This window comes from Oncorhynchus gorbuscha, linkage group LG15, assembly GCF_021184085.1.
Source record: "Oncorhynchus gorbuscha isolate QuinsamMale2020 ecotype Even-year linkage group LG15, OgorEven_v1.0, whole genome shotgun sequence".
Classification (NCBI taxonomy): Eukaryota; Metazoa; Chordata; class Actinopteri; order Salmoniformes; family Salmonidae; genus Oncorhynchus; species Oncorhynchus gorbuscha.
This window is the reverse complement of record NC_060187.1, coordinates 73,495,791-73,521,727: the sequence shown is the minus strand read 5'-3', so window position 1 is coordinate 73,521,727 and position 25,937 is coordinate 73,495,791. Positions and strand designations below refer to the sequence as shown.

Below are 25,937 nucleotides of genomic sequence, written 5' to 3'. Positions count from 1 at the left end.
GAGACAGAGACTGGGGGAGACAGAGACTGGGGAGACAGAGACTGGGGGAGACAGAGACTGGGGGAGACAGAGACTGGGGGAGACAGAGACTGGGGGAGACAGAGACTGTGTGAGACTGAGAGACTGAGAGACTGGGAGAGACTGAGCGAGAGAGACTGGGAGAGACTGAGCGAGAGAGACTGGGAGAGACTGAGCGAGAGAGACTGGGAGAGACTGAGCGAGAGAGACTGGGAGAGACTGAGCGAGAGAGACTGGGAGAGACTGAGCGAGAGAGACTGGGAGGCTGAGAGTGAGAGAGGCTGGGAGACTGGGAGAATGGGAGACTGAGAGACTGGGAGACTGAGAGACTGGGAGACTGAGAGACTGGGAGACAGAGACTGGGGGAGACTGAGAGAGACTGGGAGACTGAGAGAGACTGGGAGACTGAGAGAGACTGGGAGACTGAGAGAGACTGGGAGACTGAGAGACTGGGAGACTGAGAGACTGAGAGACTGGGAGACTGAGAGACTGGGAGACTGAGAGACTGGGAGACTGGGAGACTGAGAGACTGGGAGACTGAGAGACTGGGAGACTGGGAGACAGAGCGAGAGAGACTGGGAGACAGAGCGAGAGAGACTGGGAGACAGAGCGAGAGAGACTGGGAGACAGAGCGAGAGAGACTGGGAGACAGAGCGAGAGAGACTGGGATACTGAGAGCGAGAGAGACTGGGATACTGAGAGCGAGAGAGACTGGGATACATGAGAGCGAGAGAGACTGGGATACATGAGAGCGAGAGAGACTGGGATACTGAGAGCGAGAGAGACTGGGAGACTGAGAGCGAGAGAGACTGGGAGACTGAGAGCGAGAGAGACTGGGATACTGAGAGCGAGAGAGACTGGGATACTGAGAGCGAGAGAGACTGGGATACTGAGAGCGAGAGAGACTGGGATACTGAGAGCGAGAGAGACTGGGAGAATGGGAGACTGGGAGACTGAGAGACTGGGGGAGACTGAGAGACTGGGGGAGACTGAGGGAGACTGAGGGAGACTGGGAGACTGAGAGACTGTGTGAGACTGAGAGACTGGGAGAGGGAGAGCGAGAGAGACTGGGAGACAGAGCGAGAGAGACTGGGAGACAGAGCGAGAGAGACTGGGAGACAGAGCGAGAGAGACTGGGAGACAGAGCGAGAGAGACTGGGAGACAGAGCGAGAGAGACTGGGAGACAGAGCGCGAGAGACTGGGAGACAGAGAGCGAGAGAGACTGGGAGTCAGAGAGCGAGAGAGACTGGGAGTCAGAGAGCGAGAGAGACTGGGAGTCAGAGAGCGAGAGAGACTGGGAGTCAGAGAGCGAGAGAGACTGGGAGTCAGAGAGCGAGAGAGACTGGGAGTCAGAGAGCGAGAGAGACTGGGAGTCAGAGAGCGAGAGAGACTGGGAGTCAGAGAGCGAGAGAGACTGGGAGTCAGAGAGCGAGAGAGACTGGGAGTCAGAGAGCGAGAGAGACTGGGAGTCAGAGAGCGAGAGAGACTGGGAGTCAGAGAGCGAGAGAGACTGGGAGTCAGAGAGCGAGAGAGACTGGGAGTCAGAGAGCGAGAGAGACTGGGAGTCAGAGAGCGAGAGAGACTGGGACTGAGAGAGCGAGAGAGACTGGGAGTCAGAGAGCGAGAGAGACTGGGACTGAGAGAGCGAGAGAGACTGGGACTGAGAGAGCGAGAGAGACTGGGACTGAGAGAGCGAGAGAGACTGGGAGACTGAGACTGGGAGACTGAGAGCGAGAGAGACTGGGAGACTGAGAGAGACTGGGAGACTGAGAGCGAGAGAGACTGGGAGACTGAGAGCGAGAGAGACTGGGAGACTGAGAGCGAGAGAGACTGGGAGACTGAGAGCGAGAGAGACTGGGAGACTGAGAGCGAGAGAGACTGGGAGACTGAGAGCGAGAGAGACTGGGATACTGAGAGCGAGAGAGACTGGGATACTGAGAGCGAGAGAGACTGGGATGCTGAGAGCGAGAGAGACTGGGAGGCTGGGAGACTGGGAGACTGGGAGGCTGGGAGGCTGGGAGACTGGGAGAATGGGAGACTGGGAGACTGGGAGACTGAGAGACTGGGAGACTGAGAGACTGGGAGACTGAGAGACTGGGAGACTGAGAGACTGGGAGAGACTGAGAGCCTGGGGGAGACTGAGAGACTGAGAGCGAGAGAGACTGAGAGCGAGAGAGACTGAGAGCGAGAGAGACTGGGAGCGAGAGACTGGGAGCGAGAGAGACTGGGAGCGAGAGAGACTGGGAGCGAGAGAGACTGGGAGCGAGAGAGACTGGGAGCGAGAGAGACTGGGAGCGAGAGAGACTGGGAGCGAGAGAGACTGGGAGCGAGAGAGACTGGGAGCGAGAGAGACTGGGAGCGAGAGAGACTGGGATACTGAGAGCGAGAGAGACTGGGATACTGAGAGCGAGAGAGACTGGGATACTGAGAGCGAGAGAGACTGGGATACTGAGAGCGAGAGAGACTGGGAGTCAGAGCGAGAGAGACTGGGAGTCAGAGAGCGAGAGAGACTGGGAGTCAGAGAGCGAGAGAGACTGGGAGTCAGAGAGCGAGAGAGACTGGGAGTCAGAGCGAGAGAGACTGGGAGTCAGAGAGCGAGAGAGACTGGGAGTCAGAGAGCGAGAGAGACTGGGAGTCAGAGAGCGAGAGAGACTGGGAGTCAGAGAGCGAGAGAGACTGGGAGTCAGAGAGCGAGAGAGACTGGGAGTCAGAGAGCGAGAGAGACTGGGAGTCAGAGAGCGAGAGAGACTGGGAGTCAGAGAGCGAGAGAGACTGGGAGTCAGAGAGCGAGAGAGACTGGGAGTCAGAGAGCGAGAGAGACTGGGAGTCAGAGAGCGAGAGAGACTGGGAGTCAGAGAGCGAGAGAGACTGGGAGTCAGAGAGCGAGAGAGACTGGGAGTCAGAGCGAGAGAGACTGGGAGTCAGAGAGCGAGAGAGACTGGGAGCGAGAGAGACTGGGAGTCAGAGAGAGACTGGGAGCGAGAGAGACTGGGAGCGAGAGAGACTGGGAGCGAGAGAGACTGGGAGCGAGAGAGACTGGGAGCGAGAGAGACTGGGAGCGAGAGAGACTGGGAGCGAGAGAGACTGGGAGACTGGGAGAGACTGGGAGACTGGGAGCAGACTGGGAGCGAGAGAGACTGGGAGCGAGAGAGACTGGGAGCGAGAGAGACTGGGATACTGAGAGCGAGAGAGACTGGGATACTGAGAGCGAGAGAGACTGGGAGTCAGAGAGCGAGAGAGACTGGGAGACTGAGAGCGAGAGAGACTGGGAGACTGAGAGCGAGAGAGACTGGGAGACTGAGAGCGAGAGAGACTGAGAGCGAGAGAGACTGGGAGACTGAGAGCGAGAGAGACTGGGAGACTGAGAGCGAGAGAGACTGGGAGACTGAGAGCGAGAGAGACTGGGATACTGAGAGCGAGAGAGACTGGGATACTGAGAGCGAGAGAGACTGGGAGCGAGAGAGACTGGGAGCGAGAGAGACTGGGAGCGAGAGAGACTGGGATACTGAGAGCGAGAGAGACTGGGATACTGAGAGACTGGGATACTGAGAGCGAGAGAGACTGGGATACTGAGAGCGAGAGAGACTGGGAGTCAGAGAGCGAGAGAGACTGGGAGTCAGAGAGCGAGAGAGACTGGGAGTCAGAGAGCGAGAGAGACTGGGATACTGAGAGCGAGAGAGACTGGGAGACTGGGAGACTGAGAGACTGGGAGACTGAGGGAGACTGAGAGACTGGGGGAGACTGAGAGAGACTGGGAGACTGAGAGAGACTGGGATACTGAGAGCGAGAGAGACTGGGATACTGAGAGACTGGGATACTGAGAGCGAGAGAGACTGGGAGTCAGAGAGCGAGAGAGACTGGGAGTCAGAGAGCGAGAGAGACTGGGATACTGAGAGCGAGAGAGACTGGGAGACTGGGAGAATGGGATACTGAGAGCGAGAGAGACTGGGATACTGAGAGCGAGAGAGACTGGGATACTGAGAGACTGGGATACTGAGAGCGAGAGAGACTGGGATACTGAGAGCGAGAGAGACTGGGAGTCAGAGAGCGAGAGAGACTGGGAGTCAGAGAGCGAGAGAGACTGGGAGTCAGAGAGCGAGAGAGACTGGGATACTGAGAGCGAGAGAGACTGGGAGAATGGGAGACTGGGAGACTGAGAGACTGGGAGACTGAGGGAGACTGAGAGACTGAGGGAGACTGAGAGACTGGGGGAGACTGAGAGAGACTGGGAGACTGAGAGAGACTGGGAGACTGAGAGAGACTGGGAGACTGAGAGAGACTGGGATACTGAGAGTCTGTGTGAGACTGAGAGACTGGGAGAGGGAGAGCGAGAGAGACTGGGAGACAGAGCGAGAGAGACTGGGAGACAGAGCGAGAGAGACTGGGAGACAGAGCGAGAGAGACTGGGAGACAGAGCGAGAGAGACTGGGAGTCAGAGAGCGAGAGAGACTGGGAGTCAGAGAGCGAGAGAGACTGGGAGTCAGAGAGCGAGAGAGACTGGGAGTCAGAGAGCGAGAGAGACTGGGAGTCAGAGAGCGAGAGAGACTGGGAGTCAGAGAGCGAGAGAGACTGGGAGTCAGAGAGCGAGAGAGACTGGGAGTCAGAGAGCGAGAGAGACTGGGAGTCAGAGAGCGAGAGAGACTGGGAGTCAGAGAGCGAGAGAGACTGGGAGTCAGAGAGCGAGAGAGACTGGGAGTCAGAGAGCGAGAGAGACTGGGACTGAGAGAGCGAGAGAGACTGGGACTGAGAGAGCGAGAGAGACTGGGACTGAGAGAGCGAGAGAGACTGGGAGACTGAGAGAGACTGGGAGACTGAGACTGAGAGAGACTGGGAGACTGAGAGCGAGAGAGACTGGGAGACTGAGAGCGAGAGAGACTGGGAGACTGAGAGCGAGAGAGACTGGGAGACTGAGAGCGAGAGAGACTGGGAGACTGAGAGCGAGAGAGACTGGGATACTGAGAGCGAGAGAGACTGGGAGGCTGGGAGACTGGGAGGCTGGGAGACTGGGAGGCTGGGAGAATGGGAGGCTGGGAGACTGAGAGACTGGGAGACTGAGAGACTGGGGGAGACTGAGAGACTGGGGGAGACTGAGAGACTGGGGCAGACTGGGAGAGACTGGGATACTGAGAGACTGTGTGAGACTGAGAGACTGGGAGTCAGAGAGCGAGAGAGACTGGGAGTCAGAGAGCGAGAGAGACTGGGAGTCAGAGAGCGAGAGAGACTGGGAGTCAGAGAGCGAGAGAGACTGGGAGTCAGAGAGCGAGAGAGACTGGGAGTCAGAGAGCGAGAGAGACTGGGAGTCAGAGAGCGAGAGAGACTGGGAGTCAGAGAGCGAGAGAGACTGGGAGACTGAGAGCGAGAGAGACTGGGATACTGAGAGCGAGAGAGACTGGGATACTGAGAGCGAGAGAGACTGGGATACTGAGAGCGAGAGAGACTGAGAGCGAGAGAGACTGAGAGCGAGAGAGACTGAGAGCGAGAGAGACTGGGAGCGAGAGAGACTGAGAGCGAGAGAGACTGGGAGCGAGAGAGACTGGGAGCGAGAGAGACTGAGAGCGAGAGAGACTGGGAGCGAGAGAGACTGGGAGCGAGAGAGACTGGGAGCGAGAGAGACTGGGAGCGAGAGAGACTGGGAGCGAGAGAGACTGGGAGCGAGAGAGACTGGGATACTGAGAGCGAGAGAGACTGGGATACTGAGAGCGAGAGAGACTGGGAGTCAGAGAGCGAGAGAGACTGGGAGACTGAGAGCGAGAGAGACTGGGATACTGAGAGCGAGAGAGACTGGGATACTGAGAGACTGGGATACTGAGAGCGAGAGAGACTGGGAGTCAGAGAGCGAGAGAGACTGGGATACTGAGAGCGAGAGAGACTGGGAGACTGGGAGACTGGGAGAATGGGAGACTGGGAGACTGAGAGACTGGGAGACTGAGGGAGAGAGACTGGGAGTCAGAGCGCGAGAGAGACTGGGAGTCAGAGAGCGAGAGAGACTGGGAGTCAGAGAGCGAGAGAGACTGGGAGTCAGAGAGCGAGAGAGACTGGGAGTCAGAGAGCGAGAGAGACTGGGAGTCAGAGAGCGAGAGAGACTGGGAGTCAGAGAGCGAGAGAGACTGGGAGTCAGAGAGCGAGAGAGACTGGGAGACTGAGAGCGAGAGAGACTGGGAGTCAGAGAGCGAGAGAGACTGGGAGTCAGAGAGCGAGAGAGACTGGGAGTCAGAGAGCGAGAGAGACTGGGAGTCAGAGAGCGAGAGAGACTGGGAGTCAGAGAGCGAGAGAGACTGGGAGACTGAGAGCGAGAGGGACTGGGAGTCTGAGAGCGAGAGAGACTGGGATACTGAGAGCGAGAGAGTCTGAGATACTGAGAGCGAGAGAGTCTGAGATACTGAGAGCGAGAGAGTCTGAGATACTGAGAGCGAGAGAGTCTGAGATACTGAGAGCGAGAGAGTCTGGGATACTGAGAGCGAGAGAGACTGGGATACTGAGAGCGAGAGAGACTGGGATACTGAGAGCGAGAGAGACTGGGATACTGAGAGCGAGAGAGACTGGGATACTGAGAGCGAGAGAGACTGGGATACTGAGAGCGAGAGAGACTGGGATACTGAGAGCGAGAGAGACTGGGATACTGAGAGCGAGGGATACTGGGAGGCTGGGAGACTGGAAGAATGGGAGACAGAGACTGGGAGAGACTGGGAGAGACTGGGAGAATGAGAGACTGGGAGAATGAGAGACTGGGAGAATGAGAGACTGGGAGACTGAGAGACTGGGAGAGACTGAGAGACTGGGGGAGACTGGGAGACAGAGACTGGGGGAGACTGGGAGACAGAGACTGGGGAGACTGGGAGACAGAGACTGGGGGAGACTGGGAGACAGAGACTGGGGGAGACTGGGAGACAGAGACTGGGGGAGACAGAGACTGGGGAGACAGAGACTGGGGGAGACAGAGACTGGGGGAGACAGAGACTGGGGGAGACAGAGACTGAGGGAGACAGAGACTGGGGGAGACAGAGACTGGGGGAGACAGAAACTGGGGGAGACAGAGACTGGGGAGACAGAGACTGGGGAGACAGAGACACTGGGGGAGACAGAGAGACTGGGGGAGACAGAGAGACTGGGGGAGACAGAGAGACTGGGGGAGACAGAGAGACTGGGGGAGACAGAGAGACTGTGGGAGACTGAGAGACTGGGAGAGACTGAGCGAGAGAGACTGGGAGAGACTGAGCGAGAGAGACTGGGAGAGACTGAGCGAGAGAGACTGGGAGAGACTGAGCGAGAGAGACTGGGAGAGACTGAGCGAGAGAGACTGGGAGAGACTGAGCGAGAGAGACTGAGCGAGAGAGACTGGGAGAGACTGAGCGAGAGAGACTGGGAGAGACTGGGCGAGAGAGACTGGGAGTCAGAGAGCGAGAGAGACTGGGAGTCAGAGAGCGAGAGAGACTGGGAGTCAGAGAGCGAGAGAGACTGGGAGTCAGAGAGCGAGAGAGACTGGGAGTCAGAGAGCGAGAGAGACTGGGAGTCAGAGAGCGAGAGAGACTGGGAGTCAGAGAGCGAGAGAGACTGGGAGTCAGAGAGCGAGAGAGACTGGGATACTGAGAGCGAGAGAGACTGGGATACTGAGAGCGAGAGAGACTGGGATACTGAGAGCGAGGGATACTGGGAGGCTGGGAGACTGGGAGGCTGGGAGACTGGAAGAATGGGAGACAGAGACTGGGAGAGACTGGGAGAGACTGGGGGAGACTGGGAGAGACTGGGAGAATGAGAGACTGGGAGACACTGGGAGAATGAGAGACTGGGAGAATGAGAGACTGGGAGACTGAGAGACTGGGAGACTGAGAGACTGGGGAGACTGGGAGACAGAGACTGGGAGACAGAGACTGGGGGAGACTGGGAGACAGAGACTGGGGGAGACTGGGAGACAGAGACTGGGGGAGACTGGGAGACAGAGACTGGGGGAGACTGGGAGACAGAGACTGGGGGAGACTGGGAGACAGAGACTGGGGGAGACTGGGAGACAGAGACTGGGGGAGACAGAGACTGGGGGAGACAGAGACTGGGGGAGACAGAGACTGGGGGAGACAGAGACTGGGGGAGACAGAGACTGGGGGAGACAGAGACTGGGGGAGACAGAGACTGGGGGAGACAGAGACTGGGGGAGACAGAGACTGGGGGAGACAGAGACTGGGGAGACAGAGACTGGGGGAGACAGAGACTGGGGGAGACAGAGACTGGGGGAGACAGAGACTGGGGGAGACTGGGAGACACTGGGAGAGGGAGAGCGAGAGAGACTGGGAGACAGAGCGAGAGAGACTGGGAGACAGAGCGAGAGAGACTGGGAGACAGAGCGAGAGAGACTGGGAGACAGAGCGAGAGAGACTGGGAGACAGAGCGAGAGAGACTGGGAGACAGAGCGAGAGAGACTGGGAGACAGAGCGAGAGAGACTGGGAGACAGAGCGAGAGAGACTGGGAGACTGGGAGACTGAGAGACTGGGAGACAGAGCGAGAGAGACTACTGGGATACTGAGAGCGAGAGAGACTACTGGGATACTGAGAGCGAGAGAGACTACTGGGATACTGAGAGCGAGAGAGACTGGGAGACTGGGAGGCTGGGAGACTGGGAGGCTGGGAGGCTGGGAGAATGGGAGGCTGGGAGACTGGGAGAATGGGAGACAGAGAGAGACTGGGAGACAGAGAGAGACTGGGAGACAGAGAGAGACTGGGAGACTGAGAGAGACTGGGAGACTGAGAGAGACTGGGAGACTGAGAGAGACTGGGAGACTGAGAGAGACTGGGAGACTGAGAGAGACTGGGAGACTGAGAGACTGGGAGAATGAGAGACTGGGAGACTGAGAGACTGGGAGAGACTGGGAGACTGGGAGACTGAGAGACTGGGAGACTGAGAGACTGGGAGACTGGGAGACTGGGAGACTGAGAGACTGAGAGACTGAGAGACTGGGAGACTGAGAGACTGGGAGACTGTGTGAGACTGAGAGACTGTGTGAGACTGTGTGAGACTGAGAGACTGTGTGAGACTGGGAGAGACTGGGAGAGACTGGGAGAGACTGAGAGACTGGGAGAGACTGAGAGAGACTGAGAGACTGGGAGAGACTGAGCGAGAGAGACTGGGAGACAGAGCGAGAGAGACTGGGAGACAGAGCGAGAGAGACTGGGAGAGAGAGCGAGAGAGACTGGGAGACAGAGCGAGAGAGACTGGGAGACAGAGCGAGAGAGACTGGGAGACAGAGCGAGAGAGACTGGGAGACAGAGAGCGAGAGAGACTGGGATACATGAGAGCGAGAGAGACTGGGATACTGAGAGCGAGAGAGACTGGGATACTGAGAGCGAGAGAGACTGGGATACTGAGAGCGAGAGAGACTGGGATACTGAGAGCGAGAGAGACTGGGATACTGAGAGCGAGAGAGACTGGGATACTGAGAGCGAGAGAGACTGGGATACTGAGAGCGAGAGAGACTGGGATACTGAGAGCGAGAGAGACTGGGATACTGAGAGCGAGAGAGACTGGGATACTGAGAGCGAGAGAGACTGGGATACTGAGAGCGAGAGAGACTGGGATACTGAGAGCGAGAGAGACTGGGATACTGAGAGCGAGAGAGACTGGGATACTGAGAGCGAGAGAGACTGGGATACTGAGAGCGAGAGAGACTGGGATACTGAGAGCGAGAGAGACTGAGATACTGAGAGCGAGAGAGACTGGGATACTGAGAGCGAGAGAGACTACTGGGATACTGAGAGCGAGAGAGACTACTGGGATACTGAGAGCGAGAGAGACTGGGAGACTGGGAGACTGGGAGGCTGGGAGACTGGGAGAATGGGAGGCTGGGAGACTGGGAGACTGGGAGAATGGGAGACAGAGAGAGACTGGGAGACAGAGAGAGACTGGGAGACAGAGAGAGACTGGGAGACAGAGAGAGACTGGGAGACAGAGAGAGACTGGGAGACAGAGAGAGACTGGGAGACTGAGAGAGACTGGGAGACTGAGAGAGACTGGGAGACTGAGAGAGACTGGGAGACTGAGAGAGACTGGGAGACTGGGAGAATGAGAGACTGGGAGAATGAGAGACTGGGAGAATGAGAGACTGGGAGAATGAGAGACTGGGAGAATGAGAGACTGGGAGAATGAGAGACTGGGAGAGACTGGGAGACTGGGAGACTGGGAGACTGAGAGACTGAGAGACTGGGAGACTGAGAGACTGGGAGACAGAGACTGGGAGACAGAGACTGGGAGACAGAGACTGGGAGACAGAGACTGGGAGACAGAGACTGGGAGACAGAGACTGGGAGACAGAGACTGGGAGACAGAGACTGGGAGACAGAGACTGGGAGACAGAGACTGGGAGACAGAGACTGGGAGACAGAGACTGGGAGACAGAGACTGGGAGACAGAGACTGGGAGACAGAGACTGGGAGACAGAGACTGGGAGACAGAGACTGGGAGACAGAGACTGGGAGACAGAGACTGGGGGAGACTGGGAGACAGAGACTGGGGGAGACTGTGTGAGACAGAGACTGGGGGAGACTGGGAGACAGAGACTGGGGGAGACTGTGTGAGACTGAGAGACTGGGAGAGACTGAGAGACTGGGAGAGACTGAGAGACTGGGAGAGACTGAGAGACTGGGAGAGACTGAGAGACTGGGAGAGACTGAGAGACTGGGAGAGACTGAGAGACTGGGAGAGACTGAGAGACTGGGAGAGACTGAGAGACTGGGAGAGACTGGGAGAGACTGGGAGACTGAGAGAGACTGGGAGACTGAGAGAGACTGGGAGACTGAGAGAGACTGGGAGACTGAGAGAGACTGGGAGACTGAGAGAGACTGGGAGACTGGGAGACTGAGAGAGACTGGGAGACTGAGAGAGACTGGGAGACTGAGAGAGAGGGACTGGGAGACTGAGAGAGAGGGACTGGGAGACTGAGAGAGAGGGACTGGGAGACTGAGAGAGAGGGACTGGGAGACTGAGAGAGAGGGACTGGGAGACTGAGAGAGAGGGACTGGGAGACTGAGAGAGAGGGACTGGGAGACAGAGCGAGAGGGACTGGGAGACAGAGCGAGAGAGACTGGGAGACAGAGCGAGAGAGACTGGGAGACAGAGCGAGAGAGACTGGGAGACAGAGCGAGAGAGACTGGGAGACAGAGCGAGAGAGACTGGGAGACAGAGCGAGAGAGACTGGGAGACAGAGCGAGAGAGACTGGGAGACAGAGCGAGAGGGACTGGGAGACTGAGAGAGACTGGGAGAGACTGGGAGACTGAGAGAGACTGGGAGACTGAGAGAGACTGGGAGACTGAGAGAGACTGGGAGACTGAGAGAGACTGGGAGACTGAGAGAGACTGGGAGACTGAGAGAGACTGGGAGACTGAGAGAGACTGGGAGACTGAGAGAGACTGGGAGAGTGAGAGAGACTGAGAGAGCGAGGTAACATGCAGAGCGAAATAGAGGAGGAAGAGGGAGGGTGAGAGTGGCATTGTGGGAAGGGTTGCTGATACAGCACAAGCTACCAGGTTTATTTATAGAGACCTCACCGTCCAGCCCTTGGATACTAGCAGCCAATGAGCAGCTAGAGAGGAAGGGGGTGTCACACTCAGGAAGTTCTCAATGTGTTCACTTCAGCATTTAAAGGCACAGTGTGACATTTCTCAGTGCTCGGCAGATAGCCCTCATAACTATCGTCATATCCCTCCCAACTGAGGCCAGGGCAGAACAAGGCCTCTCATAACAACAGCAGTTTCCATGCGTTCTGAATCTTCTGTTTTTTTGTAGACCGGTTTTCTACTGCTTTGGAATTCTGATCCCAGTGCATCTACAGTCATTACTGTAGCATAAAACCACAACATTGCAGGTGCAGCTGTTGACCATTTTAAAGCTGGGCTGGCTGTATTGTTAACCTCTCACAATGCATGGCCAATGCTGATTAAACAGTCTTTGCTGTAGAACATGGTCGTATTGATCTGAAAGGCTGATTAACTGTAACACTGTAAGCTCTGGATACAGGTCTGCTGTGAGTGTGGTTACCTGCTCACAATAATGCAAATTATTGTGTATAGTCAGATTAATATAATAGTTTGATTAAAACTTTTACATGCTTTGCAAGAAGAGGAATTTCCCTAATAATCCTGTTTACATGGACACATCTGAGGTCAGGCTTCCTGGAAATAAATGTTCTACCACAGCGAGCATTTTTCATTCTGAATTCGTTTGTATGTGAAAAGGACTTCTAAAACAGACTTCGCTCGGGCTACAGAGGGAGGCTCACCCTGCTGGTGCTAGCACATGTGCAGATCAAAGACACCTCTGGAATGTCTGTGTTCACATGTCCTAATACTGAAAAAGATTGCTCAGTAGATGATCTGCCTACTGACATAATCAGTTTAATATTGAATTATTAGTGTACATATAAACATACTGTGTGTGTTTCAGGTTTTATTAGTTGTATGTACAGGATACACATGGCATACACTGTTCAACGAAGTGTTTACTTGCAGGTTCCTTCTTGACAATTCAACAACAATAAGAAATATTCTAAATATTTGTGTCTGTGTGTTTCTTTCTTTCTCTCTGTATCTGTGCCGAGACAGAAAGCAGTTTGAGATGAGTCACGTATGTAATGTTTCCTCCTTCCTTCTCAGCCCGCTCCTGATGTCGGTGTTGGGACTCATCCTATAATAGGAGGGAATGCGTGCAGTCACCCCTCAGGATTGATGGCGCTCAGACGTGCTGTTTTGCACTTTGTTTAAACTACGGCCATTGACCGGCGGGCTGTTTCAAGTTGTAATGTGTCGTTGATACATTTCACCCCCGTTACTCGTCACTTTAAAATCCAGTGATAAAAGCATTGGCTGTGAAATATATCATCAATTTCATTAACCCCTTTTCATATGATTTTTTTCTGCACTTTACTGGAGACGTGCAATTAATGTGTTGGTTTTGCAGGACTCTAAGCACAGTGGTTGAGATTCCCATCAGCAACTTAGGACATTGCACCATACGATGTGTTGAAAGGGTTTGCACTAAAAGTAACCAAACCGTTGAACCGGACATGCTGTTGGTACTGTTCAGCAGTATACGGTCGCTGGAGCACCATGTACTCTGTTTAATCTTCCTCACATCTGGAGGGAAGAACAGAGTTGGGGACGGACAGACTGTATAAGTTAAGGGACATCATTTCCCTGTCTTGACATTTGACCAGCGGCATTTTTAATTGACCAGACAGTTGAGAGATTTAGTGGACCCACGTGTATTGGGTGCGTAACCTGACCAGGGAGTCCACCCACAGTCCTCAGAATGACAGAAATCACATGTTACATGATGGTCATTCATATTAACAGAACATGCAAGTCGAGGATGCAACGATGCGCGTCCGTCTTACTGAATTCTGGCACTTTGAAGATGTTGGAAAAGTAAACGTGCAGTTATTCTAACAAGAACAAGAAGAGTACCGAACAGCAACATCACTGGCCTGTCAATCTACTATCCCCATGGTGGAAAAGTTTGTCGGTCAGCTTGTCGAGAAAGAAATGGCCCATTCCAAACAGACTCTGGGACAGTTGTGGAACGATATATCCCAAATTCATACAACCAGTAGATCTAGGCTACATGAAAACGAGTCTGATGCAACCGATCAGAACGTTTAGCTTAAAATGTTGATAAAATGTTATTTCACATTATAAGCACAGCAAAGCACACATGGTAGTAGGCTACGCGCGAATGTTCATTCCATAATGCAATTCGCAGGAAAGACCGTTAGCAAAAGCGTAAAGCACATACGAGTGGTTTCATGTGACAGAGATGGAAAAATCTGTTTGAAATTTAAGAAAGAGGGAAATCTAATATGCAACAACTAGCACGGGTTGCAAATGTGACTAGTATTGTGCCTTTGGCTACTGGACAGTGTAAGAAAAGTTGATTTAAAATAATTCCCTGGAATGTGGTCTAATTTTGGCTAGGCTACTTTGAGGCAAGGTAAGACATGCCTCATAGGTAGTAAAACGTTGATGTTTCCGACAATTAAGTATGTTTTCAGATTTTCCGCTCTGTATTTGTATGCTGTACGTGTGGTAAATATGATACATAACGAATGTACTGTATACGTGCCAATTTAATTCCACAGAATTATGCAAATGAACCTAATAGACCAATAAGCATGACCAGTCAAGTGTATTTCCATCAATGAATAGGCTAAAAAGCATTATTTTGCAATGTTTTGGCCGGCACCAATTTTATTCACCAGCTTTTCTTTATTTTTTTTATTGGCCAAAAAGCAGTCTAAGGAAACCCTGGTCTGAACTTAAATTTGATTCAAACTTTAACTTAGAACAACCAGGATGAACATCTTGTTGTAAACCTTCTACATCCACAACTAGGTCAAAGCGTGGTCTGACTCATTTTATGTTGAATGCCAGTGGAATGAGTTTCCAGGCTGGTTTGCTGAGCCACTGGCGGATGTTTTTTGTTTTTGTACAAGCGACCAGCCCACCTCTAGCTAAGTGAGTGAGTTCAAAATTCTGCAGAGGCCAAGGTTTACCCAGGAGCCAGCGGTCCAAACTGCTGTGAGCGTGTAGCACTGTCAATACCACCCTCGACTGCTCTTACCAAGCCTGCTGTGTTCCAGCCATGATTTTAGCTGGACTGCAGTCAAACTGCAGGCAAAGCAAAGTCTCAAGACTGCAGAGAATCTCAGTCAAGTTGAACCTGGGATTCTGACAGAAAAAAACAGTCTGGTGGAACTTAATGACGAAGCGAAGCAGCACACTAAACAGTGACTCGTCATTTTTGTGTAGGATGATGCAACAGTTTTGTCACACAGTGGTTTGTCCCATTGAAGCTCTAACCCACGTTGTCCATCTTTGCTAGCTACCTTGATGGAATCAGAAGATGTTAGTGCTCACAACATTCAGCAACAAAAATGGTTTGGTTAAGTTCCATCTTCTATATCTTGTGAGAAGCCACCTCCTTTCTCTTTTCATATAAAAGCAGGAGTTGGAGAGAAATAGTTCTGCTTGGAAATACCCTCCTGGTTTTGAGGTGTGACAATGTGGACTACTGACCTCCACAAAGGTCTCATAACTTTCTCTATGTCACACACACACTCACACAGACACACACACACTCACAGACAGGCCGGGTTTGTCAGGTTGACCGGCGCTAATGCTTTTTCTACTGAAACAGGACACCCTCTTGCATAGAGATATTTCACTCCACCATTATTTGTGTGGTCTTTCTGGCAGGGAGCTAAATGGCCCTGTGGAGTGGTACCCTACTAAGTAGCCACCCCACCCTCTTGCTCTACATCCTTGATAGGGTGTATGTGTGTGACTTCAAAGAACAGCCAAGAAGGGTGTGTGAGAGAGCACGTGTGCTTTTCCTCTGCAGTGCAGTGCTCGTGCCCACACCCATGGCAGTGCCAGTGTATGTATGATGAGTTAGGAAGCTTCGTGTCGATGTATTTTTTTTCTAAAATCATCTCCCCCTCTCGTCCTTTCTCCCCCATCCCTCCATCTCAACGTCTGTCCTGTGAAGGTGGAAGCAGCTCAGGATGCAAGCCCCCCTCCTCTACCCTCTGCCAGCCTGCCGCCTTGGGCTTCTCCCCCGCTGAGCCAACCATGTCGAGCCAGCATAGCCACCCCTCCTTCAGCAACATCCACTCCATGGCTGAACAGCAGCAGGTACCCAGCGGCTAACGCCCTCACAGGACACTCCTCTAATGCTCTGTTTAGAATAATACTCTGTTTAGGAACTGACCTTATACTGACGCTATACACACACACACACACCCTGATGCTATACACACACCACACACCCTGATGCTATACACACACACAACCTGACGCTATACACACACACACACACACACACACACACAACCTGGCGCTATACACACACACCCTTATACTGACGCTATACACACCCACAACTCATCACGTGAACGTAGGTATTAGCATCACATACCGAATGGACATGATGATAGGCTGACCAACCTGTTCGATTGTAATATACATCCACAACCTCAAACACGTCAGTATCACGTACAGTACCAGTCAAAATGTTGGACACGCCTACTCATTCAAGGGTTTTTCTTTATTTTTTTACTATTTTCAACATTGCAGAATAATAGTGAAGAAATCAAAACTATGAAATAACACATATGGAATCATGTAATAACCAAAAAAGTGTTAAACAAATCCAAATATATTTGAGATTCTTCAAAGTAGCCACCCTTTGCTTTAATGACAGCTTTGCACACTTTGCATTCTCTCAACCAGATTAATGAGGAATGCTGATCACTTGTTGGCTTCTTTTCCCTGACTCTGCGGTCCAACTCATCCCAAACCATCTCAATTGGGTTGAGGTCGGATGATTGTGGTGGCCAGGTCATCTGATGCAGCACCCTCACTCTCCTTCTTGGTCAAATAACCCTTACGCAGCCAGGAGGTGAGTTTTGGGTCATTGTCCTGTTGAAAAACAAATGATGGTTCCACTAAGCCCAAACCAGATGTCATGGCGTATCGCTGAAGAATGCTGTGGTAGACATGCAGGTTAAGTGTGCCTTGAATTCTAAATAAATCCCCAACAGTGTCACCAGCAAAGCACCATCACACCACCTCCTCCATGCTTCACTAGCGGAACCACACATGCAGAGGTCATCCGTTCATCTACTCTGAGTCTCACAAAGACACTGCAGTTGGCACCAAAAATCTAAAATTTGGACTCATCAGACCAAAAGACAGATTCCCACTGGTCTAATGTCCATTGCTCGTGTTTCTTGGCCCAAGCAACGTTCTTCTCATTGGTGTCCTTTAGTAGTGGTGCAGCAATTCGACCATGAAGGCTTGATTCACGCAGTCTTCTCTGGACAGTTGATGTTGAGATTTGTCTGTTACTTGAACTCTGTGTAGCATTTATTTGGGCTGCAATCTGAGCCTGGTAACTCTAATGAACATATCCTCTGCGGCAGGGGTAACTCTGGGGCTTCCTTTCCTGTGGTGGTCCTCATGGGAGACAATTCCATCATAGCGTTTGATGGTTTTTGCGACTGCACTTGAAGAAACTTTCAAAGTTCTTTAAATGTTCCACATAGACTGACCTTCATGTCTTAAAGTGGTGATGGACTGTTGTTTCTCTTTGCTTATTTGAACTGATAAAAAAATACAAAATAAAGAATAACCCTTGAATGAGTAGGTGTTCTAAAATTGTGACTGGTACTGTACTCTATTGACAAGCAACTACAACCACCATCACTGATAGATTGCTTAGCGACAGAACAACAGTGTTGCCTGTATACATAGGTTAACTCAAACATGCCCAGTTATTTCATTGGAAATTACTCCTTCCACTCATATTGTATAGTGACCTTTACTTACTTTAGTTCTTATAACCGCTAGTTAGAATATTGCAGGGATGTCTTGGACAGTTTTGGGGCTCCCCTTACCACCTGTCCCCTCCAGGTGCTGTCTGATGCGACCATACTGCAGAGGAGGATCCCCCCAAGTTTTAGAGATCCCGCCAGCGCCCCGCTGAGAAAACTCTCTGTCGATCTGATCAAGACTTACAAGCACATCAATGAGGTGAGTGGAGTGTGTGTGTCAGCCAGCCATCAGGTCCTACAGGACTCTGCTGCTGCAGGAGTCATAATCTCCAGGAAACGTCACCTCACAGCTTACCTCCTGGGATCCGGCCCGCGAGGGTCCAATCCGGCTCACGGGTGGTTTGAGTAAAATAAAAATGTTTTTATTTGTGTTTATTGTTTTTTATTATTTATGTTGGGGGGAGGCTTTCAATATACTTTCAAACCAATTTTCAGTACCACCCTCCGGACCTCGATGAAGACCGAATGAGGCCTCCAGGGCAAAATTAGTTTTACACCCCTGGTATAAACATTAGATTCTGGTTGCTTTCCCAAATGTCCCTGGTTTTCCAGAAATCCCAGTTGGAAAGTTATCAGTTTTTCAACCCTAGGTCTATATAACTGCATTAGCATAAACTGATGTACAAGTGAAGGATATCAGTTTCATCATTGGTTTGGTCCTCCGAGATCTATCCAAACAGTAGTGTGGCAAAATGAGAAATATCAGTGATTTACCCCTCTTTCTCTTTTCCCGCCCTTCCCTTCCTCTCTCCATCTCCTCTCCTCTGTGTCCAGGTGTACTACACAAAGAAGAAGCGGCGTGCCCAGCAGGTGCCCCCGGAGGACTCGAGCACTAAGAAGGAGCGGAAGGTGTACAACGATGGCTACGACGACGACAACTACGACTACATCGTCAAGAACGGGGAGAAGTGGCTGGACCGCTACGAGATTGACTCGCTCATCGGCAAGGGCTCCTTCGGGCAGGTCAGTGGACATGGGGGACAGACGGTATAGGGGAGGACAGGTCAGTGGAGAGATGGTATAGGTGAGGATAGGGGGGAGGATAGGTCATTGGGTATGGGTGAGGATAGGGGGAGGATGGGTCAGAGGGTGGGGGGAGGATAGGTCATTGGGTACGGGTGAGGATAGGTCATTGGGTACGAGTGAGGATAGGGGGAGGATAGGTCATTGGGTACGAGTGAGGATAGGGGGAGGATAGGTCAGAGGGTGGGGGAGGATGGGGAAGGATAGGTCAGGGGGAAGGATAGTTTAGGGGAAGGATGGGTCGGGGATAGGGGGAGGATAGGTAGGGGGGATAGGTCAAGGGGTAGTAGGGGGATAGGTCGAGGGGGAGGGTAGGTCAGGGGGTAGGAGGAAGGATAGTTAGAGGGAGGATAGGGTAGGATAGGTCAAGGGTTAGGGGGAGGAGGGAGAAATAAGAGGATGGAAGAAAAGAGAGGAGAAACACTTCCAAAGTTTAAGATGAAGAGTTGCATGGGGTGAATGAAGTATGTCTACAGACGTGTGGAGAATAAACAGGTCTTTGCTCTTGTGGGCCAGAGGAAAGAGGAGAGGGATAATGACTGTATTTTGTTTGGTGAAGGAGCTTTCCCTTACCACCTGCATATACTACAAACAACATGGCTGCCTGTCTGACCTGTGACCTTTTGCATCCCGCAGGTGGTGAAAGCCTATGACCACCACGAGCAGGAGTGGGTGGCCATCAAGATCATCAAGAACAAGAAAGCTTTCCTGAACCAGGCCCAGATAGAGCTGCGACTGCTGGAGCTCATGAACAAACACGACACCGAGATGAAGTACTACATAGGTGAGGACACACACACACACACGCTGCTTTAAGCCCTCACTTATGATCTAACACTATTGCATGTATACCATCTACTAAAATGAGTTCATACTGTGCCTCTTTGACGTCACATGCAATCTGCTCCATATTTAACATCTCAATTGAAATATAGACCAATGCCCTACTTCTCATGTGTATACATTTCATGCTACATACATATCAATCCAGTAGCCTTTGCAATGATAAACCTGTCACAGAATCACCTCTACCTCACTAAGCTCCTATAGCGCTGAGCGAGATGATTGACACACAATAATATAATAATAGATGGTGTTTATATGGCCAAGCTGTTTTCCATGTGGTCAAAGCACCTTGCTCTCCACTCCAAGGGCATGCTGTCACTCTGGAAGTCACCTCAACCACTACCCATGTAGAGCAGAGCACCCAGATAGGTTACTGAAGTATACTGCTTCCCCTACTAACCTCCCCCCTCTTCCCTCCTCTCCCCCTCTAGTCCACCTGAAGAGGCACTTCATGTTCCGGAACCACCTGTGCCTGGTGTTCGAGCTTCTCTCCTACAACCTGTACGACCTCCTGCGTAACACCAACTTCCGCGGCGTCTCTCTCAACCTGACCAGAAAGTTTGCCCAGCAGCTGTGCACGGCGCTGCTGTTCCTGGCCACGCCCGAGCTCAGCATCATCCACTGCGACCTCAAGCCCGAGAACATCCTGCTGTGCAACCCCAAGCGCAGCGCCATCAAGATCGTTGACTTCGGCAGCTCCTGTCAACTAGGCCAGAGGGTGAGGAGACTAGCTGACTAACCAAGCACAAAGATATAGAAGAGCATAATGAACCCAATCCATGTGCTGGGTGGGGGTCAGGGGAGGGGCGTTGAGGAAAGAACACCATTGGACTAGGAGAGAGGGAGAAGCAAGGGGAGGGAGGACTACACCTTACCAAGCACATCAATATACACAGTCCACTCCTGAAATCAGTGCATTGCAGTTCACCACTCCCAATGGATCCTATATCTGCATGCTCCTGTGTGTTATATTTAAGATCGACTTAAACCAATGCATACATCAGCAGTCGACTGTGGTTTATATAGTAGGACCTTAATGCACACTATATCCCCTCTAGATGCTGGGGGGGAGGTTGGGTAGAGAAGAAAATTGGGGCAGGGAGAGAGGAGGGAGCTGTTGGGTTGGTTAGACAGAGAGAGATGCCGGGGAAGGGAGGAAATGGTAGAGGTAGAATTAATAAGGGACAGCATTTTGTAAACCAGATAAATGTTAATTTTATTTGAACCTTTTCTAAAACATTGTATTATTTGTCTGCTAATGCCTCTGGATATCTCAGGAAGAGGTAAAAGAGAAGGGTGGGGGAGACGGATGGATGGATGAGGGAGAGAATAGCCCACAGATGATGATTCCGTCTCTCCTTTTCAAAAGAGAATGAGCTCAGTTTTCTGCAGAGGGTAAATAGACATGGAGAGGGAAGCTATGGGGGGAGGCCGTTGCCAGGTTGAATAGGAACTGGCATTCACAGCACGTCTTTGAGGACTCTTGGGAAGATGAGGAAATGGGCCTCACTACAGTGCTCAAGTATAGAATCCCAGCGGCTCTGCTGCACCCAGTTTAGATATTTCTACTCAGCTTGGCCTGCCCCCGTGTGGACAAACGGTGTCACTGCACCACTTCCACCACCATCCTGTCTCACTCCACCAGTGAGTGTGCTCTAATTTAGATTAGAAATGTTATTAAAGGACCACAGCTCTGTTCTGCTGTAACCAACATACTGGAGCTAATACCATCTTTTGTCATCACATTTTCTCCCCTCGTCTTTCTATCTCGCTCTCTTCTTTGGTCATATATTTTATTTCTTTACTTCACCCCTACCTGTCCATCCCTCCTCTGTCCTCTCGCCCTTTCTACCTACCTTCTCTCCCTCTCCACCTCTTTTTGTTTCTTACATCACCTCATTCTGTCCCTCCATCCTCTCCTCCACCACAGATCTACCAGTACATCCAGAGTCGGTTCTACAGATCTCCGGAGGTGTTGCTGGGCATGCCCTACGACCTGGCCATTGACATGTGGTCCCTGGGCTGCATCCTGGTGGAGATGCACACGGGAGAACCCCTCTTCAGCGGCTCCAATGAGGTAGGTTGTGAGAACACACACAGCATTGGGTGTCGATGCCGAATCTGCCCCTGACCTGTCCTGTTGTTTCTCTCTCTCCAGGTGGATCAGATGAATAAGATAGTGGAGGTGCTGGGGGTCCCTCCCAACCACATGCTGGATCAGGCTCCCAAAGCACGGAAGTACTTTGACAAGCTGTCCGACGGTCTGTGGACCGTCAAGAAGAACAAGGACATAAAGAAGGTACTTTACCCCTCGGCCTCTGTGAGTAAAACTCTGCTCTTACTTAATCTTCTCATCTCATCTCCGAACCACATCCCTCCTGTCACTCACAACGCAGTAGGTTCAAGTTCTCCTGTCACTCACAACGCAGTAGGTTCAAGTTCTCCCGTCACTCACAACGCAGTAGGTTCAAGTTCTCCTGTCACTCACAACGCAGTAGGTTCAAGTTCTCCTGTCACTCACAACGCAGTAGGTTCAAGTTCTCCTGTCACTCACAACGCAGTAGGTTCAAGTTCTCCTGTCACCCCATAAATCTTGGATCAGATTACCATGCCTCCAAACCTAAACTTAACTACTAGGGGGATGGAAATAATTTGACCAGAGGTTAGAGGTAACATCTCTACGAACTTCCGACTTGTATTAACCATTTACCCGTAGATAAAGAGAGATGGGTAGAAAACCGAGGTGGAGGAGGGTTAGCTTGATTTTGGAAAGTAGTTTGTGCAGAAGCGGTATTTTCCCCCTTTTCTCCTTTACAACCTAAACTCCCACTCTTAGGAAGGAGATCTGAGTCCTCAGCATCTTCCTCTCCAGTCATCATCATCTAAACTGTAAAACCCCTCGTTATAAACTTTCCCTAATCGTTTAAAAAGGTGGTCCTTATTGTTCCATTACTCTGTGTATCAGAAGCATTACAAAGCCCTTAATAAGAGAGGGATGAGGTGAAGGAGCAGAGGAGGCAGAACAAAGGGAGAGGCCTGGGTTACGTTGGAGGTGAGAGAAAGAGGGGGAGAACGGTTTGGATCAGAGGTTAATTAACTTTGTCCAAAAGGGATTGGAGATGGTGGGGGATCAGCCATCTCACCCCAGAGGCAGGCACACCTGTGTGGGTGTGTGAACACGGGTTTACACCTATGGGTGTTGGCATGTATTTTCACTAGACGATTAGGAGTTAAGTGAATGATTTAGTGCAGGATAAGAAAACTTATTGTTAGTTGTAGGACTAGGAACTGATGGTCTTTAGACCGGAGACCATGTAAGGATACATGTTGGTTTCAACATTCCAGCTTCATTCCAGCTTCTCATCACTGGCTTGGTGTTATGTGAATAATGTAGGCCTAATAGTGAGTCTATCCATTCATAATATGCATTCTACTGACCATCAACCATTTCACCGTCATAACAACAGGCATGCTTGCATGTGTGAAATTCAACCATAATAATAACTAAAAGTCACTAAAACTGCCTCGAAGAAAATGAGAACTCAAGTGTTTCTCTGCTTTTCCCACATCCATATTCGCTGTTCTCCCCCTTCCCTCACTCCCTCTATCCCCCTCTTCAGGAGTACAAGCCTCCTGCGACGCGGCGGCTCCATGAGATCCTGGGGGTGGAGACCGGGGGTCCTGGCGGGAGGCGGGGCGGAGAGCAGGGGCACGCTCCCTGCGATTACCTGAAGTTCAAGGACCTGATCCTGCGCATGCTGGACTACGACCCCAAAACGCGCATCACGCCCTTCTATGCGCTGCAGCACAACTTCTTCAAGAAGACGACGGACGAGGGCACCAACACCAGCAGTTCCACCTCCACCAGCCCGGCCATGGACCACAGCCACTCCACCTCCACCACCAGCTCCGTCTCCAGCTCCGGTACGGGACACAGCAGTTAGTATACAGTATACCCTTACCATAAGTCACAGTCCACTGCATGGGGAAACATCTAGCAGAAACCACTGCAGAGGTCAAACCTCAATAGAGCAAACTAAGCATTGGCAGCCTATTTGATCCCATATTCCTACTGCAGTGTTTCCCCCCAGATAATTATCTCTTATGTTTGTGAAAAACACCAAGATTCCTTAGATTGAGAGCTATTGAAAGTCCGTTGAAGCCATGTTGGTTAGTACAGTACTGTAAAGGATCTTGTCTGGGAGATCCCTCCCACCTACATAGTTTTCGGGGGAACACTGCAGTCTACTGCGTCATAGTGATGGTGGTTCAATGTTACATCTCAGCCAGCCCCTACAGCCCCTCGCTCTCTGCAACAGCTACACAGTCTCCATAGAAACAAGCTCCTAGTCACTTTAGCCGCAGCTCAGTCCCTACAGCCTGCAGCACACCGTCACCATAGTAACAGCTCAGCCTCAGCGGCCTCTGCTACAGCTCCCATTCACCATGGCAACAGCTAGTCATCTTAGCTACAACACCATGTTCAGCAGCTCGTCAACAGGTTATGGTCCCAGCAGTGATGGACTGTCAGTATAATGACGTAACACAACTATTGTGTATTCTGATTGGCCGAGTGTCTTTTCCCCTTCTCCTCCCCTACTCCGTCTCTCCTCCCCTACTCCGTCTCTCCTCCCCTACTCCGTCTCTCCTCCCCTACTCCGTCTCTCCTCCCCTACTCCGTCTCTCCTCCCCTACTCCCTCTCTCCTCCCCTACTCCCTCTGTCCAGGTGGATCTAGCGGTTCTTCCAATGACAACCGGAATTACCGGTACAGTAACCGGTACTACAACAGTGCAGTTACTCACTCAGACTATGAGATGCAGAGTCCACAGGTGAGCAGAGGTTTAAACCTGACCTCACTCTGATGTCTCAGATCTCATCACATGGAACAACATGTTCTTCCTTTATACATGATTTACTGTAGATGCTGCGTTCTCTGTTTCTAACGATGACCTCTCTTCCCGCCCACTGCCAAGGCTCCATCTCAGCAGCAGCTACGCCTCTGGCCGGGGGGAGAGGGGGGCATGGGTCCCCTGTCCAACAGCGGCAGTAGCGTCGGCGACCCCCCATACCCCCAGCTGCTGCTGCACAAGCCGGCGGCCACCCAGCACTCGCGCCACTTCCTGGGAGGCGGTGGCGTCGGGGGCATGATGGAACCACACCACCCACACCCCATCTACGGCAGTCACCACGGCAACGGGCGGGGCCTGCGGCAGACTGGGCAGGGGAACCAGCCCCAGGGCCAGGCTTCGCAGGGCCAACAGGGCCAGCCCCTGATGCCCATCTCCTCCCCACAGATGCCGGACAGCATCGAGCTCAGCCTCACACACCACCACCATCTGGGTCAGTCTTCCATCATGCCGCCCCCATCCAGCTTGGACTCCAGCCAGTACGGCTCCTCCAACCTCCACCTGGGCCTCTCTGCCTTTCGGACTAGGACGGTCATGGCCCCCCAGCCGCCCCCCGCCGGCTCTCAGCAACAGTTGGCTCAGCCCCCAGCCTCTCAGGACAGCTTGGTCGCTGCCTCCGGGCTTGGATACATCCCCCCATGCTACCCGGGAAGTAACAACAATAACAACCCTCCCCAGGGTAGCGTGGTCGGGGGCGGGATGCTCACCGGGGGGCCCCCACCCAGGGGAGTAGGGGGTGGTGGGGGGAGGCCGGACTCTGAGGAGTCCACCATGATGGGTGTGTGCGGCAGTGGAGGAGGCGGTGGTCAGAACGCGGCCAACTCTTGATAAATCTTGAACAAATTCCAAAAGCCATACAATTTTAACAATGACAACATTACAATTTCAACACGCATACATATACATTATACACACTTGAGTTTGAAACAAATACGGCCACACATACAGAGTTACAGAGACAAACTTGTGAAATATCAAAGGAGTTTTGTTTTGTTTTGCATGGGAGAAGGTCGAGGGAGAGTAAGAGAGGGAGAGTAAGAGAGGGAGGAGTAAGAGAGGAAAGGCTTTGAAACCATTTTGATCCTTTTTTCAGTTTCTTTGTTTTTCTTTTGTTGAAGGAAAGAAACGGGGCTCAGTAGTTGGAATGGAAAGTTGCAGATAAGTTTGTTTTTATTGTTATTAATATTATTATATTATTTGATTTTATGTGATTTAAGGAAAGGTTTGCAGCGAGATTTTTGTTGTTTGGGTTGTTTTTTGGAATGAAGACCGCAAAGGTAAATGAATGGTTTGAAAAGTGGTAATTGTTGGTTAAGAAGAGGGAGGCACGAGAGAGTACCCTTATGCTATTTTTTTCAATCTTTTTTATTTTCTTTGTTTTTGTTTAGTTTTTCTGAAGTCTAGGTTTAATTGTACATGTTTTATTTATTAAACATCACTACATGAGGAGGAGGGTAACTGGGGAGATCAGAAGAGCGCTAAATTGAGAGGTGGTTTATTTATTCATTTTAATTTATACAGGTTTTTTTCCAGCTGATGGACAGTAAACACTTGTGCATACACAGAGAAACAAACAAACTAGGGTGTTTTTAGTTTGTTTTTCAGTTCAGTATATCTCAACCCCGAAACACACACACTTTTGTTACATTTTTTTTTTTTTTTTCCAATCTTCTTTCGCTTGACACTGGCTTATATATCTGAAACTACGAAACAGATCATAGAAATGAAATGAAGCAAATGACAAAAACCGTAGTCACCACACAGTGAGA

General features: G+C 51.6%; 1 protein-coding gene across 5 annotated transcripts in view; it reads left to right on the top strand.

Moving 5' to 3' along the window:
- Window positions 1–25,615, top strand: part of LOC123997968 (dual specificity tyrosine-phosphorylation-regulated kinase 1B-like) — a 135,877-nt gene extending 110,262 nt beyond the window's left edge. For 2 of the 5 annotated variants that reach the window (XM_046302727.1, XM_046302723.1), the window contains exons 2-11: window positions 15,545–15,690; window positions 17,470–17,589; window positions 18,165–18,353; window positions 19,050–19,197; window positions 19,691–19,977; window positions 21,190–21,336; window positions 21,418–21,579; window positions 22,880–23,198; window positions 23,987–24,090; window positions 24,235–25,615. In XM_046302727.1, the coding sequence (XP_046158683.1) occupies window positions 15,628–15,690; window positions 17,470–17,589; window positions 18,165–18,353; window positions 19,050–19,197; window positions 19,691–19,977; window positions 21,190–21,336; window positions 21,418–21,579; window positions 22,880–23,198; window positions 23,987–24,090; window positions 24,235–24,996 (2,301 nt within the window). In that variant the 5' untranslated portion in view covers window positions 15,545–15,627 and the 3' untranslated portion in view covers window positions 24,997–25,615. The remainder of the gene's footprint in view (window positions 1–15,544; window positions 15,691–17,469; window positions 17,590–18,164; window positions 18,354–19,049; window positions 19,198–19,690; window positions 19,978–21,189; window positions 21,337–21,417; window positions 21,580–22,879; window positions 23,199–23,986; window positions 24,091–24,234) is intronic. The other 3 variants (XM_046302725.1, XM_046302724.1, XM_046302726.1) reach the window with 3 other exon arrangements.
- The last annotated feature ends 322 nt before the right edge of the window (window positions 25,616–25,937 follow it).